General features: G+C 42.1%; 2 protein-coding genes across 2 annotated transcripts; both read right to left on the bottom strand.

Moving 5' to 3' along the window:
- Nucleotides 1-289: 289 nt before the first annotated feature.
- neurog1 (neurogenin 1) lies at nucleotides 290-1,721 on the bottom strand. The gene is made up of 2 exons (XM_024261091.2): nucleotides 1,343-1,721; nucleotides 290-1,259 (listed from the first exon to the last, which is right to left on the bottom strand). The coding sequence occupies exon 2, from the start codon at nucleotides 1,234-1,236 to the stop codon at nucleotides 649-651; it is 588 nt and encodes a 195-aa protein (XP_024116859.1). The 5' UTR covers nucleotides 1,237-1,259; nucleotides 1,343-1,721; the 3' UTR covers nucleotides 290-648.
- A 14,048-nt stretch (nucleotides 1,722-15,769) lies between these two features.
- Nucleotides 15,770-21,488, bottom strand: LOC112138547 (polyadenylate-binding protein-interacting protein 2). The gene is made up of 4 exons (XM_024261107.2): nucleotides 21,345-21,488; nucleotides 21,001-21,156; nucleotides 16,491-16,685; nucleotides 15,770-16,398 (listed from the first exon to the last, which is right to left on the bottom strand). Exons 2-4 carry the CDS (start codon nucleotides 21,139-21,141, stop codon nucleotides 16,333-16,335), a joined length of 402 nt encoding a protein of 133 aa, XP_024116875.1. The 5' UTR covers nucleotides 21,142-21,156; nucleotides 21,345-21,488; the 3' UTR covers nucleotides 15,770-16,332.
- Between the last annotated feature and the right edge of the window lie 1,131 nt (nucleotides 21,489-22,619).

Consider the following 22,619-nt stretch of genomic DNA (forward strand, 5'->3'; position numbering starts at 1 on the left):
ACAAGGCCGCTGCTGCGGGACGCGTGCGTTTTTAGAGAGGAGGAGCATCCTCCTGCAGGACGTGCGCACGCACGTGATGCTCAAAGTTTCCCTGCAGCTGCACTGACAATAAGTTTAATTACAAAAACCCAAGAAGAAAACTGTTGTTTAAAATACACGATCTTTGTTTGTGCGTCCACTCTGAATGAAATCTGATGTTCGCAGATAAAATCAAAATAATAAAAAATCAGACATACAGGACGTTTATTTTATACAAACGTTATATTTTATTTGTTCTGTAAAAAAGCAGAGTTTCAGTAAATAGAATAAAAATCTCTTTATGTACAAAATACAGATTTGTCGTTACTATAAAAATAAATTAAAACAAGAATCAAACAGAGAGGGTGTGTGAATGCGCGCGTGCATGTGAGTGAGTGACAGACAGATAACAATGAAGAGAGCTCGTGCGCGGCTCTTTTCAGGCCTTTGGAACTCCATTTTCACGCTCAGTTTTCTGCTTCATCACTTTACTAATTCAGTCTGACTTTTCACCTCCGACGGGAGCCGCGCGCGCTACGCTGTTGCCGCGCGCGCTCTTTGCAGCAGGGAGTTGGGTATAAGGCAAACGTGGGTAATTGGTTCCAACATAAACTTGTCCTCGCGCGCGCCTCAGTAGATGCCCGGCACGAAGCTGCGGAAGGCGAACAGCGCGTCCTGCTGCAGGCAGCTGTAGTCCTCCGGCGCGGCGGGGCTGCCCGGGCTGGACGTGCAGTACGCCGGCGAGGAGGCGGACGACGAGCCGCTGGGGCTCCACGCGGACGGGTCGCTGGCGGGGCTCGGGGTCTCGCGCAGGCACGAGGGGCTGATCAGCAGAGGGGCGTCGCTGCGCCTCCCCGCCTGCAGGTCTGCGATGCGGATGGTCTCGGACAGAGCCCAGATGTAGTTGTGCGCAAAGCGCAGAGTCTCGATCTTGGTCAGCTTGGTTTCGTCCGGGAACGCCGGCAGGACGCCGCGCAGCGCGTCCAGCGCGTCGTTCAGGTTGTGCATGCGGTTCCGTTCCCGGTCGTTGGCCTTCAGCCGCCGGTTCTTCTTCACCACCTGCACGGTGGCATCGGAGCGCGCGCGGCCGCGGCGCCGTTTCCTCTGCTGTTGCTCGCGCTCCGGGGAGGCTGGGCGCGGCACGCGGGCGTCCTCGTCATCGGTGTGCGAGTAAAAGTCGCAGCTGTTGCTGTCGATGTCCGAATACGCAGAGTCCATGCCGCGGCGGGACGGGTTCCGATCTGTGGAGAGACACAAAGTCAGCGCGTGCGGCACGCGCGGAGGATGCTGCTGCAGCGAGGCAGACGCTCGTGCGTGAACTCACCTGAAGGGGTGCAGGAGTTCTCAGAGCTCGGGTCCGGCGGGACCGGCCGTGTGCTGGAGGGGACTGGCGGCACGCGTCACGTGGGTCTCAGTGCTCTGGGTCAGCTCGCGTGAGCCGGTGAGCCTGGCACACGACCGGCCTCAGCCCGCTTATATACGGCAGCCGGACAATGACCGGCCCCCGCTCGTGCGCCCCCCCGCGCCCAGGATGAGGTGGATGAATGGTGCGGCAGGTCTGCCCCGTGCCGGGGGAGCTGCTCATTAACATCAGGACGCCCGCGGCGCGTCCACGCCGCGCACAGAAGTGTGCCGGTAATCACAGCCAGCCAATCAATGGAGGCGGCCAGCCACGCGAGTGACACGCACAAACCCGCACCCCCTTCCCGAGACACAGAAAAGACCAAACCCACTTTCAGAGTTTAAACCCAAAACGTTTAAAGGAAATAAAGAAAGGCGCGCGCGCACGTGTATGCATCCTCCATCCATCCATCCATCACAGAGATCTGCTCATCCACGCAGTTCAAAGAAACCTGCACGTGCGCGTCATCATCACGGCTCTTCAGGTGAGATTCAGCGGAAGTTTCCACCAATCACCCTTTCACAATAAAACACTTCAATCCGAGATGTTATAGGTATGCTAATGTTTCATGACCTTTATTATTACTTATTTTAGTTTTTGCTTTTTATTACTTATTTTACTACTGTGTTTTTTGTGTTATGACCATTTATACATATTCTATCTTATCATTTTACTTTATTCTTAAACTCTTAAAAGCATTTCTAAATTTCGGTATGGGACAATTACTAATAAATTGAATCTATTCTGTTCTATTCTATTCTTTGGAGCAGCTCTGCCACAGGTGTGCCCGCGCGGGGGGTGGGGTGGGGGGGTGCTAAGGTGAGACTGAGGTTTATATGGAGGGGGGTCAAAGATGCTAGTATAATTAAAGGAATGCAATAAATTATTAAATGAATTAGTTACTTGTCATCCTAAAAAAAATCTTTTTACATCTTTCTCTTCCAAACCAAAAGTGTCCAAAGTTATTTTCACTAAAAAGCAAACAAAAACTAAAAAATATTAATTAAAAAAAATTCCTAAAAACAACAGTAATTACAGATGTAAAAGTGTAATTTTTATGAGTTTTTCTCTTCTAAATAAATTGTTTATTAAAATAATTGAAAAATAAAACGTCTGAAAGTGGTTTCAGCTGCTAAATGTTAAGTTTCTGTTTCTGTGACATTCCTGAAAGTTTGTTTAATTTTCTGAAAGCGTAAATTGGTTTGAGGTGCTGGAAAATCCTGAAAGAATTGCCCGACCTGACAGTAATAACACGTCCTCCTTTCCTCCTCCAGGATGGTCGATCTGAGCGTTTCTTTGTTATGCAGGTGACCCAAACAGAGCAGCAGGACATTCTGCAGCTCCTCTCCTTCAGTCTGTCTGCAGACGGCCGTTTACGCGTCCACGCTCACGTGCACACGGCCAGTTTTCTATAAGTGCTTTTTAAAGACATCTTTATGAGACAGGCATGCAGCTTTCCATTAATTATTTCATTTATTCGGTTTGCAGCTCAGTGGAGGAGAAGCAGAGACCTGCAGAGTCTTTCTGCTGCTTTATTCTGCAGGAGGGGGGGCAGCCATTTATAAATAATTACACAATGTTTAGAGTCTTCAGGCATGTATAATATATCAAAGCCATTATAAGGTGAATTGTTCCATTGTGGCCGTCCGCCCTGCACTTCTTTTCACTCCTGTCCTGGTTTGTCCTTTGCCCAAATTCAGCTCCTCTGGCCTTTTGTGCTGCTTTCTTTCTGCCTCAGCCACTCTATTGGCAGCATTCTCATTCAAATGGGGCCCCAGCAGGAACAAAACCCAGCCCAGGCTGCACACAAATCATCTGCGCCCGGCTGCAGGGCCGGCACAAGCCTCCGTGAGGCCCGGCGGCAAAATCCTCTATCTAAAGGAAAAAAAAATACCTGCAGAGTTCAGGGCCGGATGGACAAGTGCACGGCCTCAAAGCTTGTAACGATGGAGAGAAGTTACAGATGAAGAAATAAAAGGGAAGAAGGAGGATTTTAAAAGAAAAAGATCTGCAGAAAGAAATTGTGAGGGTTTGTGGATCGTTGTCCTCCAGGGGGCGCTGTTACAGCGCCCCCTGGAGGACAACGATCCACAAATCCTCACAATTTCTTTTTTGCTGATTTTTCTTTCAAAAGAAAACATTTCAAACAACCTTTAAATTTTTTACATCTATCTGCAGATTCTTGAATTGTTTTGTTGAAAATCTCACAAATGGAATTTCCCACCTATTTTCCACCTAAACATACATTCCTGACTAAATGAACATCTTTATAAACTCAAGCATGGATTCTTTTAAGGAAAAAATTCTTAAAGTAACCATTTGTGGTCTAAAACATTGTTTTTTTCTCATGCTTTCTTCTTCTGGAATAAGGTGTGCAGCTATAGTGTGATCACCACCTAGTGGTCAAACTGAAACGTCCTCCAGGAGAAGCAGAACAATGTTTACACTGTTAATGATCTGAACATTTTTGTTAGAACTTCTCCTTTAGAGAATCCATGTAACACTGGATGATATTAACAATCTCAGTATTTCACTGATACATTTACAGTATGTGAACTGGATCAGATTGTTCACACTGAACTCAAAGAGGCTCAAAGTGGTGCAAATCTGGTGAATCTGGCTCCAGAATTTTTCTTTCACAGCTCTATTCCGACATATGAAAGACTGTGTCATAGAATTCCAGCCGGGCACAAACCGCAGCTATTGACTCCTCCTTGATTTTTCCATTTTTTAAACAGTTGGTGAATTAAAAACTAGGTCACTATCAAATCCAAGTACCTGATTGGTCAAAGTTTGACCTGGTGTAACTTTTAGTGCACGTTCAGTGGCGGTGCGTTGTAGACCCACAGGATGGTCTTAAAATTGTGAATAGCTACACATAAATGCAAGAGAACCCAAAAGGCTTGTTAACATAGACATGTCCCTGGAAGTGGTTGCATTGACGAGGGCTGTTGAACGCCTAAACCAGGAGTCTCCAACCTGCAGCTCCAGATCCACATGTGGCTCTTTTATCTCCATTGTGGCTCTTTGGTCAATCATAAAAAACGTCATGGAGACTGCTGACCCAGACATGTCGACCATCAGAGTCAGCAGCTCCTGATAATGTCTGTCTAACCAAAACTACCTAAAGAAAACAAATAAACAAAGTCTGCAAACTAAGACTACCAAGATCCAACCCCAAACTAAAATAACAAAACCCAGCAGAGTAAGACTGATGAGAACAAAGAGGGAAAAAGAACAAAAGACAACAAAAGTAAAATATCACATTTTTGAAGTAATAATTACTTTATTCGTATTTATTACATTTAGATTAATTAAATGTATAAATTGATGTCTGAGGTTCACATAGACAATAAACTATGTAGGTTTTTACATCCTCTTGACCTGAAGACGTCTAGTTTGATCAACTCTACCTCCAGAATGAACAGATTTTATATGTAAAGTAAAACTTTGGTAAAAAGTTTGATCTTTTATGAGATAAAACAAATATTATCTTATGCTGCACAACATTGGATACTAGCTGTCCAGAGCTGCACTGAGATGATCCTGTTTGGCAAAGAGCTTCTTTTATTTTGAAAATAAGTTGAAAAAAATGACATTGTGAGAGATGCTATTTTCTTTTCATGCTTTTGCTTTTGTTCGTGCCGAAAAATAGACAAAATTCATATTTATTATTTAAAAAAAGAAGGTCATGAATGAAAATCCCAATTTCTTAGAGGCTAAACCAAGACGATGCGGCTCCTTCTAGGTTTGGATCAGTAGGAGACGAGCCCAAATGGATCTTTTACTGTTAAAGGTTCCTGACCCCTGAGCTAGCCTAAGTCCAGTTTCCAGAGTGGTCGAGTCCATTAGTTGTCTAGTGACAGACAAACGATACGGAGGCTTTGGAATTTCTGTTGCTCTTCCTAAGGCTGAGGGATTTAAAGAGTTTTTTTGGCGCTTGTGTCAGAACACTGATGTCTCATGATCGATGATGTTGGAAGCTTTGAATGTCATTGCTTTTAAACTTCACACCTCATTGCACAAGAGGCCGTCCATTGTTTCATAGTCTGTTGGCTTTTTAAGGCATTTTGAGCTTTGAATCGTTTCAAGTGTTAAGAAAGCCCCAGTGCTTCGTGAGGCTTCACTTGTTCACCACTACCAGGGTCATACACAGTCAATCCTGAAATAAGGCAAGCAAGTCCAGTATCCAAAATCCAGAGGAAGAGCAACAAACAACTACAAATCAGTCATACAGTCAGACAAAAACTATCAACAAGGCTGGACCTGCCGACCGTGAGCAGGAAGAACAACCATCTGGTAAAGGAGAGGAGAACCTCAGCAGCTTAAGCAGAGCAGGAACTACCTGGAGTGTAGACAGGATCAGATGAGGAGTGGGCAGGACATGATGTAGGTGTCAGAAACAAGGTGAAGGTGTACAGACTCCCAGGACTCGTGGAAATGGATCCAACGGTCTCTGGATCTTGAAGCTCAGTCAGGTGAGAGGATCCTTCATATGTTTGAAAACTGATGACAGGTTTGAAAAACAACAGATCATGCTGATCAAATGAGTTTTTCAATTCTTTGAAGTTAGTATTAGTCATTTTGATTTATTTGTTGACTTTTTCCTGTTATTAATCAGCTGCTGTTTTCAAAGGTTCTTCTCTGAATGCAGATCAATGAGGAGTTTCTCTGGATGTTCTCCTGAGGTGAAGGTTGTGCACAGATGAGGACCGTGTGATGAAGATGAGCTCCTGAATGTGAAGCCAGTTTTTAATGGAAAATATTCATGAAAAAGCCCGTCCTCTGAGAAGAGGACTGATGATGTCTCTGTTTTACGAGGTTTGATGGCGTTTCTGAGCCACACACAGAGTCTGAGGGAGGAGCAGCCTAAACGCTGGCAGACTGCAGCACAACATCACAAGAAGAAGGAGGAGGTTCCAGGTTTACAGCCTGCTCTTCAAAGTGGTCAAACAGATGCTACATGGATGCCTTTTACAGTCCAGAGCTGCAGAAAGAGGAAGAGGACTGTGAGGGAAAAATGAAAACTTCAAAGATAAGCGAGAGAGAGGAGGATGGAGGAAGGAAGGATGAGTTCAGCTCAAAGAGGGGATGCAGGAGGGACTAAAAAACGATGAGAAATCTCGTAACATGAACCATATATGCTTAAGATGCCCTACAGCCATGCTTTTATCTGTAAACCTCCAGCACCCGCTTTTCAATAAACTCATACAGAATTCTTGTCATCTTGAGCATCTTCTTTTGTTTGACCCAATTATCTTGATCTATTTTCAAGTCTTTCAAAGATTAAAAAAGTTTGACTAGACTGTCATCAGGAGTGTCAAACTCAATCACACAAGGGGCCAAAATCCAAAACACACCTTTGATCACGGGCCAAACAGGATAAACATTTAGTGAAATTTTTGAAACTTTACATCTATTAGCTAGTTATATAGCATTACCTGCAATAATGCTAGTGTGAATGCTGTAAGCTGAATTTGGCAGCTTAAGATGCTGAAATTAATCAATAAAAATGCTGAAGTTGATAGCTGAAAACGCTGACACTGAAAGTCAAATAAAATATTAGCTAAACTCCAAAACAGCCAGAAAACTGAAAAAAGGCTAAATAATTTCAATAATTTATCCTCCTTCTTTGTAAATATTATATAAGTTAGTGATAAGCTCAAGATAACATCGGGCCATTAATAACAATAAAATATTATCTGGAGGGTCAAATATAATGACCCGGAGGGCCGGATCCGGCCCCCGGGCCTTTACTTTGACACGTAGCTCTGGAGCTGCAGGTTGCAGACTCCTGGTCTAGAGTAACAAAGAGTTTCTTTGCTCAACAGCTCAAAGTTTGCTCCCTGAATCAATTAAAAAGCAAGCAAAGTGTCCTCGTTTGACAAATTCATGTGCCCCGCCCCTCTTTCCCCGCATGAAGACTTCGCTGCTCGTCGCCTGTCAATAAGTAAGTGTGTCCCTGAGTTTGACACCGCGGCCGAGTGTGGGAGGAGCTTCCAGGTAATGCTTTTAGGATGATCACGATAAGGAACGGTGTCTGTGGATTTCTCACTCAGAATGTATGAAGACACAGATGATGTTGAGAGATCAGGTTATTTTATTGTGAAGAGTTCTACTAAATCATCAGTAATCATGTCTCCATGTTTGAGTTTATATGATTATTATTCAAAGATTTTCCCGGTACAGGGGGCTGTGTCTGTATGACAGCCACTTCCACTGTGTTTCTGTGTCTCTTTGTCTGAGCTTGAAGGCTCTTGTCTCGTATTAACCTGAGGGGGGAAAAATGAAAATTAGGAGACCTTTTTCCTTTTTTTTTTAAACGTCTCGATGAGACTTGAGCTGGCAGCCTCCACACTCCGCAGGTTAATTTTCTACCCGCTGATCGAGTCACTGAAAATGTCACATGCCCAAAGCTGAGTTCCTGATTGGTAGATGTGACCCAGCGACCTGTCGACCTTCAGATATTTAAATTTTGTCCACATCGCGTCTGTTCCATTGACTTCAATTTGAAACTGCATGGCCGCAAACATTCCCAGTTGTGTTTTAACCATGATTATGAAGTTTTTAACCAAAATCCAACAACCCAAATGTCTCAAAAGTACATTTTTCATGTTGATCTGAAGCCTCTGTTTCCAAAATCTCCTCTGAGGGGGCGTGGCTTTTGGAGCTGAGTTGATCAGTCCCACCCCTGATCCAACCTGTCTGACCACAGAAATGTGAACGGCGGCTCATTTGACTGCAGTCAATGTGAAGATACCATCTTCTCTTCTCCAGAACCTGAACTAGACACTAGGAACAGATGAGGGTTTAGTGCATGTGCAGCAGAGCTGTTGATGGAAAGAAGATCATTCATTCAAACAGAGTCTGTCCAAGACAGTTTGATTGATTTAAAAGGAGAAATACTCAGAAATATAAAAGCAAAATTATTTCTTATTACAATTGTTCTCTTTTATAAGAAAAATGACACACAGACATTTTAAAAACTCTAAAAACAGGATTTTCATCAGAGGGGGACTTTAAGAAAGGAAAAGATTAGTCAACGTGAGGCTGATAAACCCTGAACTTTCCTGCTAATTTAGTAAATAAATATTGTTTTATTACATGAACACTCCAGACGCCCACTAATGTGAGCGCATGCATGTGTGTTGGCTGCGTTGCGCCCCTGCTCCTCCCTCTGCGGGAGGAAGCTGAGGTGAAGATGGGTGTCCGGCCCTGACAGCCTCCTTTCAGGTGCTGTGTTCGGGCCGTGGCGTTGCCATGGCGGTGGCCTGCCGCAGATAAATCCTCACGGCCTCTTTGTGGCGTGGATGTCGGCGGAGCTGGAGGTAAATTATCGCTGTGAGCAAACAGAACAGACAAGAGAAAGGAAGCGGCGGCAGATTGATGGAGGCCGCCACTACCGCGGCGACGTTCCGGTACATCCGAACCTCCCTGACCCGACAGACGGTCCTGAGGACAGGAAACAGATCGATAACTGCAGACAGCCACGACAAAGAACTGTATTTGATCACGCCTCGTGTTTGTGTGCAGAGAGGTGATGAAGGAGGAGGGAGAGGAGGAGGACAGATCTCTGCTGAAAAGAACAAAACAGACGAGATTAGTCAAACTGGAAAAACACAGAAAGAGTCAAAGAAGAGAAAAAAGCTGCAAGACTATGGATCCAGACTTTTGGATCTTCGGGGTCAAAGGTTTTCCAGAAGAACTTTGAGGCTGTTTCACCCTGTACCTCAAATCTGAGGGGAAACTGTGAAGATGAAAAGTTTTCTGGCAGAAAATGTCCCCGACTCATCTCTTTCTCTAGATCAGGAGTGTCAAACTATCACACAGGAGCCAAAATCCAAAACACACTTGAGGTCGAACAGGATAAACATTTATAGAACACTCTAAAACTACATTTTTAAAACTTTAAAATTTTAACCTTTTAACATAATTATGTTGTAGATATAAAGAATCAATTGCGATAGTGTTAATACTGTAAAAGATAAATTTGGCCGCTGAAGATGCTGAAATTGATAGCTAAAAACATTAAAGTTGATAGCTGAAAACGCTGAAGCTGAAAGCTGAAAATGCTGAAGTTGGTAGCTGGCTAAAATATTAGCTAAAGGCAAAATTAGCATAAAAAGCAAAAAAAAGTTAGTTTAGTAAAAATAGCTAGCATGTGGCTGCACTTGTAGCTAAACTTCAAAATAACCTAAAAACATGAAAAAGGGCATATATTAGCCAAAACAGCTAGCATGTAGCTGAAATATTAGCTAAACTCCAAAAAATCCTAAAAAAATATTAGAAAACACCCAAATAATCCTAAAAGCTAGCAGAATGCCAATTTTCAAAACTTTAAAACTAACTTTTTAACATGATTCTGAATAATGAAAAGACAGGAATATTATTCCAGAATAAATCAACTTAAACCTTAAATAACTTTCAATATTTTACTCTCCATAAAAATACATTTTGTCAAAATTATACGAGTTAGAAATGAGCGTAAGATAGCATCGGGTCATTAATAACAATGAAATAAAATTATCTGGAGGGCCGGATAGAATTACTAGGAGGGCCGGATCCGGCCCCTGGGCCTGGACTTTGAAACATGCTTTAGATTAATTTTTTTTAGAAATAGAAATAATATACCCAAATAGACACAAAACACATTTTTAGCAAGTACGTAAGAAAGACACTTATAATGTCTGGACCAAGTTTTATTACATGTTTATTTTATATATGTATTTTAAAAGGCTTTCATGCAAATGAAAGAAAAAAAATCAACATCTTTTGATAATAAAGAAGAAAACGACAAACAAACTTGTAATCTGCCCATTTTTCTTCATATTTTGTAATTATTATCCCTTTAACACTGGAGCTAAAGTGTTTCTCCTTATAAATCTACTGGAATGATCGTGTTAACGGTTAAAAACTTATGTTCAAGATTTTGTGTTTGGGCGTCACCGGCGACGCCTCCGAAGTTTTAGGTGATAATTTCTTTAAAAAAGTCTAAATATATATTTTTTTATATTAATTTAACTAATTCTATAAATGTTTTGTAAAGTCAATGATCAGAAAATAAACTTCTGCAGAAAACACTTAAAACTTTTGCTATAAATATTTAAAAAAAAAACCTTCAGAAACGTCTCGGTTTGAGACGATGAAATCCCAGCAGAAACTGAAACTGCGGTCAAGTGAGGTTCAGAGAGACTGGGGGAGGTTGGGGGGATGTGCACGGTTTGGAGTGCAATAACTTGAATTCGTTGCAACAAAGGAGTAATTGAAGAGGAGAGAAGGAGCCGTGGGCCTTGACTCGACAAAGCTGCGAAAACTCTCCTCTTTCAGCCTAATGAAGCTGTTGTGTGGGGGTGTGGTGGGTGGAGGAGGCCGGGCCGCCCTGGACGTGATTTGTCATACAATCTGAATCTTTAGGAGGGCTGCAGAGGAGACACCTCCTCTCCATATGTCTGCTTCGTTTGCATCTGAAAGCTGCGAGGAGGAGGAGGAGGAGGAGGAGGAGGACGCGGGGGTCAATCTGCCTCCCTGCATCATCAGCTCTGAGGTCATTTGTGGTCCTCTCGTTGTGTTTGCACCGTTTTTTCTCTTCAGGGGCGAAGGAACTGAGACACAGTGAAGGACAGACGACGCTGAAGCCTCCAAGTTTAAGAAACTTTCAAAATGATGACTGAAAAGAAACAAAAGAACAAGAAAGGGGAGGTTTGTCTGCAGAAGTCGTGTTTTTGTAGGACATTCCACCAAACGCACAGATTTCAGGTTTGGTGCTGATGAATTTGGAGTTCACTTTCCTCTCTGTTGATTGTTTAAATGACACGCTGAGGGCAGGGTACCTCATGATATCATTGATATCGCAATACTGCGATAATTGATAACAATCATCTCTAATAACTCACATTATATATTATAGAGGAAGACATATTTTTAGGAAAATATATCCCCATTTATTGTTTAGATTGAACAGAATCATAATAAATCTTATTTTGTTAAACATTCACTAGACATTTGAGTGTAACATTTGTGAAATCAGTAACACTACGTCTTTGACAAGCATTTGACAAGTGGAATTATCTGTAAAGTTAGTGTTAACAATAGTAAATATGAACAGTAGAGCCACTAATTAGTGCAGAATTGTTGTAAACAGAATAAAAATTAAATAATTCAAGTAGCTGCCAAACATTGGTGCCTGTGACAGTCAGTCTCACAACGTGCCCCCCCCCATCTACCTCCAAAGGAACGTCTCACCAAAAGATGATGAATATAACAATTTATATAGGGCTGGGTATCAATAATATCTAGAAACGATTCAATCGATTCCAATTTTTTTTCGATTCTTGCGATCCCCTCAATTCAATTCGATTCCATTTTACACGATTTACACATTTATACACATTTGTTTAGAAATACATTAATAATCTACTGTATGTTTTAAATATATTCATATTAATCTGATCCAGTTCACATACTGTAAATGTATCAGTGAAATAATGAGATTGTTAATATCATCCAGTGTTACATGGATTCTCTAAAGGAGAAGTTCTAACTAAAATGTTCAGATCATTAACATTGGAAACATTGTTCTGCTTCTCCTGGAGGACGGTTCAGTTTGGACACTAGGTGGCGATCACACTATAGAATTACACCTTATTCCAGAAGAAGAAGAAAGTATGAGCAGAAAAAAAACGATGTTTTAGACCACAAATGATTACTTTAATAAATATATTCTCAGAAGAGTTTGTAAAATTCATGTCTGAGTTTATAAAGATGTTCATTTAGTCAGCAATGTTTGTTTACATCAACCGAGCGTTAGCATTAGCCGTTCTATGGGAAATTCTATTAAAGCATCAAGCTAGCAGACTTTAACTTTATATGCTTAATCGATTTTTTCTTAATCGATTATTGATCTATTAAGTTTAAGTTGATTCAAATCGATTTATCTATTTTATCAACCCAGCCCAACTTTTACAGTCTCTTCAAATAAAAATAAAAGATTGATACTTGGTGAGAACCCATCAAGATTCAATCACAGGACTATATATCACGATATATTGATATTTTGGCACACCCCTATCTTTAATCACACCTGAATCACTTTACACACGTCTTTTGTCTGTTTCAGGGCCGACTGTTTCATAACCTGAATTGTCTGAATTCACCTGAGAGAAGGACACGTCTGTGACAAAAACCCCGCAGGACACATTTGTTATGATCACAGAAAAAGACCACGCCCCGCCTCTAGACGGGCTCTGCAACCAGCATTCTGTCGACCAACAAAAAGTGTCAAAGCAATCGCTTCGATTGTGAAGTTTCAATTTACAAAGAACAGGAAGGACGCAAATTTTAACCACGCCATGCGAAACCTTCAAGTGAAACATTTTACCACAAAAACATTTTTTACAAAACAGAGGAACTCAAAACTCATGACTATGACTGATTGCCCCTCCCCCTGCACACACATACTTTAACGTGCCGCGCAACTCTCTCTTATTTCTATGGAAGTATTTTCATGAATCGCATTCACAGCTTCTCTTAAATGTGCATCTTAATGGATGTTCTTGTTTGAGCATTTCTATGACCGTTCAAAAGATTAGATTCGTTCATGAAAGTCACATCTCTCTGCAAACAGCCGCGGTGTGTGAGAATCACCTGTTCAAAGAAAGGTTCCATATGCACCTTTTCTTGTGTTACACGCCGCCAGACTTCTTTTAGCACTCAAGCTAATCGAGAGAATCCGGTCGATTTTCTAAATAAAAGATTTCCGTCTCGTACAAAAAAAACAGGTATTATTTATTAGTTCTTCCGCGGCCCGGTGGCAAGGGGTCCACAGACCAGTACCCGGGGGTTTAGAGTTTTAAATATGCAGTTTTAGAGTGTTCAATAAATGTTTATCATGTTCGGCCCGTTACCTAAGATGTGTTTTGGATTTTGCCCCCTTGTGTGATTGAGTTTGACACTCCTGATCTAGACAGTGGACGCAAAAACCTATTCTTGGCTCAAATGGAACTCCATACAGCCCAACCTCAACCAGACTCTGCCTCTAGTGGCCCCCAAGGGAAACTGAGTTTGAGAACCCTGATTTAGAGTATATCTGAGAGTGTTTGTGCAGAGAAGATCCCATACTCAAGTCCTCCTTCAGAATCAGGCACTTAAGTCTTGAGAGGAGAACCCGTCTGCTGAAGCTGACCCTGATCCTCAGGACCCACAGAGCTACGCCTTCCTTTGATCTCATCAGGACGTACCATGTGAGTTCTGCCCAACCACATTTACACTTTTACTCACAGTTCTGCTATTTTCTTAAAATAAATAAAATAAAATAAATAATATATTTTCACACAAGTTCTGACTTTATTTTATTTTGCATGAGGAATCTGTAGGAGGGATCTGAGCTGACAGAGAACCTTTCCTGAACCTCAAGAGGGTGAGCCGCCCGTGTGCCTCCACCTTCACAGTTGGAGTTCTGCTGAGGACCGTTTGGACTTGGTCAGACAACATGCCCACTTTTCTCCTCTGGGTCTCAGACAGAACAAAGAGCCCGCATGTTGCTCCGCCTCTGATCCTGGCGATGACGATGATGATGGTGGTAATTGAGGTGATGATGATATGCAGAGGGAGGCGGAGGGCGTTCCTGACACCGACGCCGGGTCGTGACCTGCTGGCTCTGTGCAGACATCTGTAGCTGCAGCACATTCCCTGACATGATCTTCCAACCAATCAAACGTGTGACCTGCATCCTGAGGCCACGCCCTCTCTGGCGTGCACTCTCATCAGCATGCATGGCGGTGCTGGTCTGTCGGGCCACAATGGAGGTGCAGCTGATCTATGGCTGCAGCCTCAGAGAGAAGAGTTCCTCCTGAGGTTCATCATGTCCCTGGGGGTCAGAGGACCCCAGGATCACTCTGCTGCCCCCTACTGCCCCTACTCAGAATACGTCTGGGACACTGGTGAAAAACCAGTGGATGTACACGATTATTTTATGGTCAACTAATCACAGATTAGTTTTTCCGATTAGTCCACTAATTGGATCATGCGCAAACTGGATGTAAAGCACACATCTGAACCATCATTAGTTTTAAACTAACTAAAACTAGATATATAGCATTACCTGTAATAATGCTAGTGTGAATGCTGTAAGCTGAATTTGGCTGCTAAAGATGCTAGTGCTGATAGATGAAAACGCTGAAGCTGATATCTAACTAAAATGTTTGCTAGATGCCAAAGTAGCCTAGAAAAGTTAGCCAAAACAGCTAGCATGCAGCTAAACATTTAGCTAAAAATCCAAAATATCTTAAAAAAAAAAAAAACTAAATTAGCCAAAGTAGCTAGCATGTAGCTGAAATGTTAGCTAATAAATAATCAGTTTCTGGCAAACTACAGTTTCTCTTTCTATTTATTTTTTCATAAGCTAGCTTCTTCCAAGTCAATGCCTGAACACATTTCTCTGTCAAATACCCTCCATTATTATTTATAGCTTTAACTGGCATGGGAATAAGGAATATCTAGATTTTAGCGTTTTTGGTAAAAGAATCGGACTGTATAGGATACATGATTCAGAGATGAATCCTTTATGTGTCAATTTGTGGACCATGTGTCAGGACAAGTATGGAATCATTGAGATGGGAAGCATGCACACCCCTGCTGAAAACGACCTGAAGAATGAGGAAGCAGCAACATAGCAAAGGCAGCACCGCCCCCTGCTGGGTGACCCTCACAACTACAACTGTGACGTTTCCTTCCCATTCCAACAAGAAGTCTGTTTTTAACACATTCTTGTTGCATTTATTATGATGATGATGAACTTTTATAAAATAAATTCAGATAAAAACAGCATTTCTATTTAATCAATATGTTGTGAATCAATGAATGTTTTTCTTTCTTTGCGATTTTCTTTATTATTCAGGTGAAGAAGGTCAAATGTTCTGCTTTTTTGTTCAGATTTTGTTTGGAAAACAGAGGAGAAACAACTGCAGTGACTTAGAGCTTCTATCTTTTTTGACTGAAAATGAACCGGAGCTTAAAGAGGAGATGCACAAAGGGGAAAACTGACAGTTTCTACAAAAACAAAATTCTTCCTGGTCAAAAACAATTTGATTCTCAAGTAGTTTCTTTAAAAACACCTAACTGAGCAGTTAAACGAGTCCTGAAGTATCTTCAGCATTTATCTTCTCCAGAGTCATCGTTTCCTGCAGCAGCCTCTGCACTTAAATGCCTCTTTGAGGATTGATGTAAGGTAATGATCCCTTTTGTCCCTGCTGATTGGTCAGTTCTTAAACAACAGCTGCAGCTGCTGTTTCCAAAAAACAGCAGCCGAGGTTGCTGGTTCCAACCCACACCAGAAGAACAAGCTGGAGCTCATTTTGTTCATAAACATTTATTTTCAAGTAGTTTAAGAAAAAATAGATTTTTTTTACAACTTTTTCTTTGTTATTTCACTTTTTATACAGTACTTTCTGTGCGTTTAGAAAAAACAACAACAATACATGAGGCAGCGAGCGAGAGCAAGCGAAAGCGAAACACAAAGGATGCTGGGAAAACAGCCACAAACTCATTAGAAAGTGACACACCCAAACTGCTAGTCAAGCTGGACTAGATCGGCTCTGAAAGTAACACGTCAAACTAAAACTGGAGCAGAAAGTGCTTGGAGGGCGGGGCAGCACCTACAGGAGATCCGACAGAACGCCGCTGGAGTTCTGCAGAGAGTGACGCTCCTCTCAGCTGATTTACATTCAGAACACATACAAGTGGGGGGGGGCGTTAACAGGTCGCGGGAACAACTAAGTGAACTTGAACACGTGCGAGTCGAGCGCTGAACTTTGGCAACACATCAGCTAAAGGTTCGAGTGACGGCTTGAAAATACAGCAGACATCTACGTGATGTCCCAGTGCGGACTAAGGGGAGGAGGCGGAGCCTAGCTGGGTCACATGGCGTGCTTCTGGATGCCCGGGGTGAATTCCTTGGCGTTGGGGTTTAGACTGCTGGTTTTCTGGTGGGGGGAGCACACAACCGTTAGGAATAAGAGGAGGGACTCAGAGGTAAAACTGAAGTTCTAGCTCCTGATTGGCCGACTGAACTCACCACCGAGTCCAGGCCGTCAGTGCTGGGGTGGACGTCCGGGTCGAGGACGAGCAGGCCGATCTGGTCCTGCAGCTGGCTAACGCTGGTGGCGGGGAGGTCTCTGGACGGGATGAACCACTCCCACTGCTCCTCCTCCTCCAGCATCTCCTGGAAGCAGCACTCGATGAACTCCTCCTCCCACAGCTCCTCCTCCACCTGCACACAGGTGCAGAACACGCAGGTCACACAGGCTTCTGTGAGGGCCGACATGTCGCTCATGTCAGGAGGGAACAGAGCTACGGATGACCCATCAGTCTGTATTCGTCAATCCGATACTTCAGTTACACATTAGAAAATGCAGAAATTGAATAAACACATCCAGGTTTTTTCCTCATTTTAATAACATTTTTTAATCAATTTCCACTCAAACAACATTTGTGAAGTAGTTTCACCAATCAAGTAAAAACAGTTAACAATGGAGTAATATAAATCAGTGATGATTAGTCATGTGAGAAAGTCTGGTGACTTCAGAACTCTCATTTTGGATCAGATGTGGGGATGGAACGATTCCGTCAAGCCACCATTCGATTCAATTCACAGTTTTAAAGTCATGATTTTTTTTCTCAACACAATGAATTAAAGATATTTTAAGTCCGTTTTCTTTTTCCCCTCACATCAAACTGTCTGTTTTCCTGCTAACAGAAAAGATTCAATACAAATAAACAATTATACAGAATAATGAAAAGATCACAAATCCTTTCATACTCGGTTCATGTTGTGCTCCATGTGTGACGGACCGCTCCACACCCGCGCCCGCTCAGCGCAATCCCCACCACCCGCTGAGCGTGCACTCGCCCGCGCTCACATTCAACACAAGAAGCACAGAAGTCAGAAGTGAAACAGTCGTGAAGCTGCGTCGTCACCATGACGGTAGACTGGTCAGAAATGTAAAGTTGTAATGAAAATGTAACGTTCCAGGGTGAGCAACAAATCTCGGCTTTGCTTGAATTTGTGTTAATAGTTGTGATTGCAACATCGCAAAATCCTGGAGGGACAGACTTGTGTGAAACTTTTAAATCCTAAGGAGCTGCGAGAATTTCCCAGGAGGGAAGCACAGATGAAGAACACACAGCTACGCACACAGGCAGGTCTGCATGAAGAAATGTCATCAGCTCTGCATTTTTCTACATTTAGTCACAGGCCGAGACAAACAGATTTTCTAAATTTATGCATTGATGAACATGTTGACGAGTTTGAATTGCTTTTTTATTCAATTCACAAAGAATCGTTGCATCCTTAATCAGTTTCCTGAATTTCTCAGGAGATTAATAAAGTTCTATCTATCTATCTACATGTGAGTCATAGCTCCATTAAAAGTAATGACTCTAAATTAATATATTTCATTTCAATAGAATGAATATGATGATGAGCATTCATGACTGAATCACATCAATGTAAACGTTTACTACTTTTGCTTGTTTCTGATACATTTTGGATTTCTTTTCACTTTTTCCGGAGATGAATGTTATAGACGGTTCCATGACAGCGTCTCACTGCCGTCTGTCAGAAGCGGCAATCTCATTAAAAATAAACAAAAAGCTGATTTTTTTTCTTCTGAAATATCCTAGAAGATCATTTTGTGCATTAAGACAAACCAATAGAGAGACTTGCTGTCAGTTTATTACTAGATTTATTGATCCTGGAAGTCCAAATCTGTGAATGTGTCGCTATCTTTACTGAACGTTTTTGAGCACCTCCTGCTCAAACTAACGTACTCGTGATCCATTCATCACATGCAGACTTTCAGTAGAGTATTTGTCTGTATTAATAGGATTGAAATATGTTTAGAGAGACAACATTTCAGTGGAGTCTAAAACGACGTGACCAGATCTGGACATCCCTGAACAGCACCATGTTTGTCTCCTTGTCATGGTGCTTTACCAAATATAAAAGCATCAAATAGTCTTTATTCTTGGTCCATAGAGCAAGTAGTGACATCACTAAGGGCGGAGTCAGATGTCCAAACAGGCCTCCTCCTCCCATGAAGGTGAAGCTGCTCAGCAGGTTGCTGATTATGCAGTCCTGACCTTAAACCCAGAACACATGAGCTGCAGCAGGTCCTGGTCCTCCTCCAAATACATATCATTATTTTTCATTGCTCTGCATTTTCTTTAAAGTTTTTTAACCCGAGAGTTTCTCTTGAAAGGGTAACCGAACCCTAAATCAACTTTTTTTTGTCTGTTGACCTCTATAAATGGGGCTTTAAAACTGCTGTCTGATGGTTGTTGCCAATTTTTTTGACAAATTAAAATAAACTTTCCTTAAAATATAGTCAAAAACCGTCTGTGTGCTGCCCCCTACAGGTTGAAACGATGTTTTACCATTGAATTTTGTGATTGGTCAACTGGTGTAAGTCCCAGAAGTCTGACGTCACCGTGCAGCTCCTCGTAGCCAGGTGTATAGCCTTCGGTTGTCAAAAATCTCCTGGCTTACACAACTTTCCAGTGGACTTAGATGTTAGGGAACAGAGGGTGAGTGGAGTTAGCAGCGAACTCCATCATGGTGGTGGATTTGCAATGAACATTTCACTCGATCTTATTTGTTTAATACGTTAGTATTTATTAGCTATGATGCTAGCGGCGTTTTACCACTCTCAGAGTCTGGTCTCCTTCGGACCTGCCGATTCTATGCTGCGCCGGCAGCCCCGCTGTCGGCCATTGCAAAAGCAACGTCTTGAGCATTGATATTTATTTCTGGATTGACCCTTGCCTGTTCGCTGCTATAGACAGAGACATGCGCACACCGGCGCCATTGTTATGCATTGAGTTGCGTCAACAGAACACAGCTGTTTCAATGTAAGACATGCAGGCATCAACCACAAAAATCGGGCTAGCTCTGTCATTTTATAACCAATTTTCACAAAACCTGACAAATTAAAGCTTGGAAAAATGATTGAAGTTGTGGTATATTCAAATTTTATTATTTCTAAAAACTAAGCTGTAAATAGTGCAAGAACTGCGCCTTCTAGTGTTACAGGTAACACACTGCTGTCAAATGAACAGATTTTGCTTTTGTGCAAGAATCTATAGAACTGAGCTTGTAAATGCTGATTACCCAAGCCCAGAAAGGAGGATTGGTTGATAAACTTGACAATGTGAAGTAACAAAGCCTATTCCCTATTAAAACACCTCAAAGTGCTGTTAAAAAAAACACACATAAAGCTTAATAAAGCTAACCTAACTGTCAATCATAGATCCAGGCCACACCTCCACCGCTCAGTCCACCTCCACAAGCCCCGCCCCCGTTTTTTTGACATTTTTCAAATCTGGGCTGAGAATGGAGTCTGCCTCCAACTTCCCTGTTTGGTTACCCTTTAAGGAACCTCAGATGTTTGCTTTGAGGATTCTTCTAGTACTCACATTCATGAAAACGCACGAGTCTGTGTCTTCAAAGTCTACAACAGTTTTGGAATAGTGCTTCTTTTGTTCTGTATTTGATAGTTGTGTTGGTAAACCTCTGCATGAACAGAAATATCTGTAAGATAAGACTGGGACAGTTGTGACAAAACAACAGAGAATATTATAGAAACACTGTTATATTTTTCATTTTGACTGTTGGTTTTGCCACATTTGATGCAACTCTTAATGTGAGAAACGTAGAGCTTCCACGATTAGTCGACCAATCAACTATTAAAAAAAGTTGATGACTAATTTAATATTGGATTAATTGTTAATTTATATTATATGGAGTCAGAGAGTAGTAAACAAAGTTTTTAGCGTTCAGCACCAAATAATGTGCTTTGTTTTACTATTTGAGTCAATGAGACCAAAACTGCCCTGCGTCAGACTGGCGACCTGTCCAGGGTGTACCCCGCCTTCGCCCTTCAGCAGCCGGGATAGGCTCCGGCACCCCCGCGACCCCGAAAGGGAAGAAGCGGCCAAGAAGATGGATGGATGGAGACCAAAACTTTGTCTTTAGTGAAAAATAGTTCCTTGTTTCAGATGTCGACCTCATTGGAGAGATCAGGAATATACTTTCCATCAAACTCATTTTGACAGGTGACCTTTGACCCTATACACAATTTTAAATATAAAACTTACATTAAATTGTTACATCATCGTGAGGGGTGGGGCACCTGTCAAAACAAGTTTGGTGGAAAGTATATTCTTAATCTCTCTCACATTAGATTTAATCTTGTTTTTGATACCAAAAATTAATGAAGGACACAGGCTGGACGATTCATTAAAAGTTTAATAACTATCATCTTTATTGTCATTATTTGTAGTTAGTTTAAAGCTAATGATGGTTAAGATGTGTGCTTTAAATCCAGTTAGTGCATGACCCGATTATTCGACTAATAGGTAAAATAATATCAGTGACTAGTCGAGTGATAAAATAATTGTTTGCGGCCCCAGGATTCTAGGACCCCTTCTTTTGTCCAACAGGTGGAGCAAACGAAGCTTCAAATGCTTCGTGAGGCTTCATCTCTCACATCTCAGGACATCCCCCCCCCCCCCCCCCCGCACCTCACCTGTCTGTTAAACTCCTCCTCGTGCTCCATCCACAGGTACTCAGCGAACGGCTCGTCGTCGGGGCTGAACTGGTTGCTCAGTATGACGTCCCCGCTCACGGTCAGGCTGGGGGCCGTGGTTCCGAAGCTCGGGTTCTTCATGTCTCCAGGGGGTGTCTGTGGAAAGAGGGAGGCCGTTAAACTGCGCGCAGACACTTTACGACGTGATGGCCGCCACCGCCTGGAAAACAAAAACACGAAGATCCCGCGATAACTCGGCGCTCACACACCCACGCGGGGACTCGAACAAACTCCCGGACAGACAGTTAGAGCGCCAAATGCGACGTTTTTATGACTTAAATTACCTGCGCAGGTTATTTGATCGACGGCAGAAAACAGAGGCTCGATCTGTAATGGCCGCGCGGCCCTTGTTTGTTTACATGACATGCGTCACTCTGCACTACTTTCTGATTGGTTGAGCGCTTGTGGTGCGTTCAATGTCTGCACGTTGACCAAAGAGGGACGTAAACAACAGAGGCAGCGCTTCTCCGGCGGAAGGTTTACAGCAGACAGCTTCTGTTTTTACATTCTCCCGCGAGAACAACGATGAAATAACCCCTTTTAACCTTCGACTGTAAATGTATTAAATTAATATATGTTTATGCTTTTAATCTACACGAACCACAACAAACCACAATGGGAAAAAAAGCAAATATTTAAGCCCTTTATTTGATTACTTTACTTTGTTTTAGTGAATCTGTTCACCTAGATGTATTGGAAGGCTTGAGAGCTTTTGGAACTGATTCAGTCAGGAAATTCGGTTTAGGGATCCCTGAAGAATTGTGGATAAAGTGTAACTGAACATTTGCAATATTACTGGGAATTCTTGAAACTGCTGAACATAGCTGGAATGTGCTTCCACAAAACCGATTGGCTAATTCCAGAGCTCTCCTGAATGCATCATTGTAGTAAAGGTAGCCCACTTCCGGTGGAAACTTACTGACTTTTCTGGATCCAGAGGTTCTGGTGTCAACCATTGACTTGAATATCAGATATCAAGACATTCTTATTAACTGTCTGTCGTGTCAACAGAGCTGACAAAGACAGAATCTCCAGCTTTTTTCAGACCGTCAATATTTTAAAGAGAAGATTCCAGAAAAAGTTCCTGGATCCAGCATGAGTTTTAAATAAATAAGAATTTTTCTCCTTAGTCACAGGTTTATTAGAGTTTCACTTCAGAACTTCTTCACCAATGCCCCCTTAAAGAAACATTTTAACTTTTCTCCTCAATTTATAGCTTCAACAACCAGAATCATTCATCTCTTTAATACACTTTGTCAGTTGTTTTTTTTAATAAATAATAAAAAAAAAAAAAAATGAATATAGAAAAAAATCACTTTTTCTTTCTTGTATTTCAAATGTATTTGTCACCATCAGGTTGATATAGATGAGAACAGTGGAGATGCAGGCACCGCCCTTATTTAGTAGGTGAATCACTGAAACACTCTCACCATAAGTTTCATGTTTTGTTGTTCTGTAAACATGGATGTGGTTCAGCAGACTCCTTTTGTTTCTGTTTGCTGTTTTCTCACTCGCCTCTCCCTTTGAGGTAAACGTTGTTGTGTTGTTATGAAGGCGCG

Source organism: Oryzias melastigma, linkage group LG10 (genome assembly GCF_002922805.2).
Source record: "Oryzias melastigma strain HK-1 linkage group LG10, ASM292280v2, whole genome shotgun sequence".
Classification (NCBI taxonomy): domain Eukaryota; kingdom Metazoa; phylum Chordata; class Actinopteri; order Beloniformes; family Adrianichthyidae; genus Oryzias; species Oryzias melastigma.

What these genes read in the sequence shown, in the direction of transcription:
- neurog1 (XM_024261091.2), bottom strand. Translation starts at nt 1,236, where the DNA reads ATGGACTCTGCGTATTCGGACATCGACAGCAACAGCTGCGACTTTTAC.
- LOC112138547 (XM_024261107.2), bottom strand. Translation starts at nt 21,141, where the DNA reads ATGAAGAACCCGAGCTTCGGAACCACGGCCCCCAGCCTGACCGTGAGC. An exon ending in AGGAGGAGTTTAACAGACAG is followed by an intron (nt 16,686 to 21,000) that starts GTGAGGTGCGGG and finishes ACCTGTGTGCAG; the next exon opens with GTGGAGGAGGAGCTGTGGGA. An exon ending in CTGACGGCCTGGACTCGGTG is followed by an intron (nt 16,399 to 16,490) that starts GTGAGTTCAGTC and finishes TCCCCCCACCAG; the next exon opens with AAAACCAGCAGTCTAAACCC.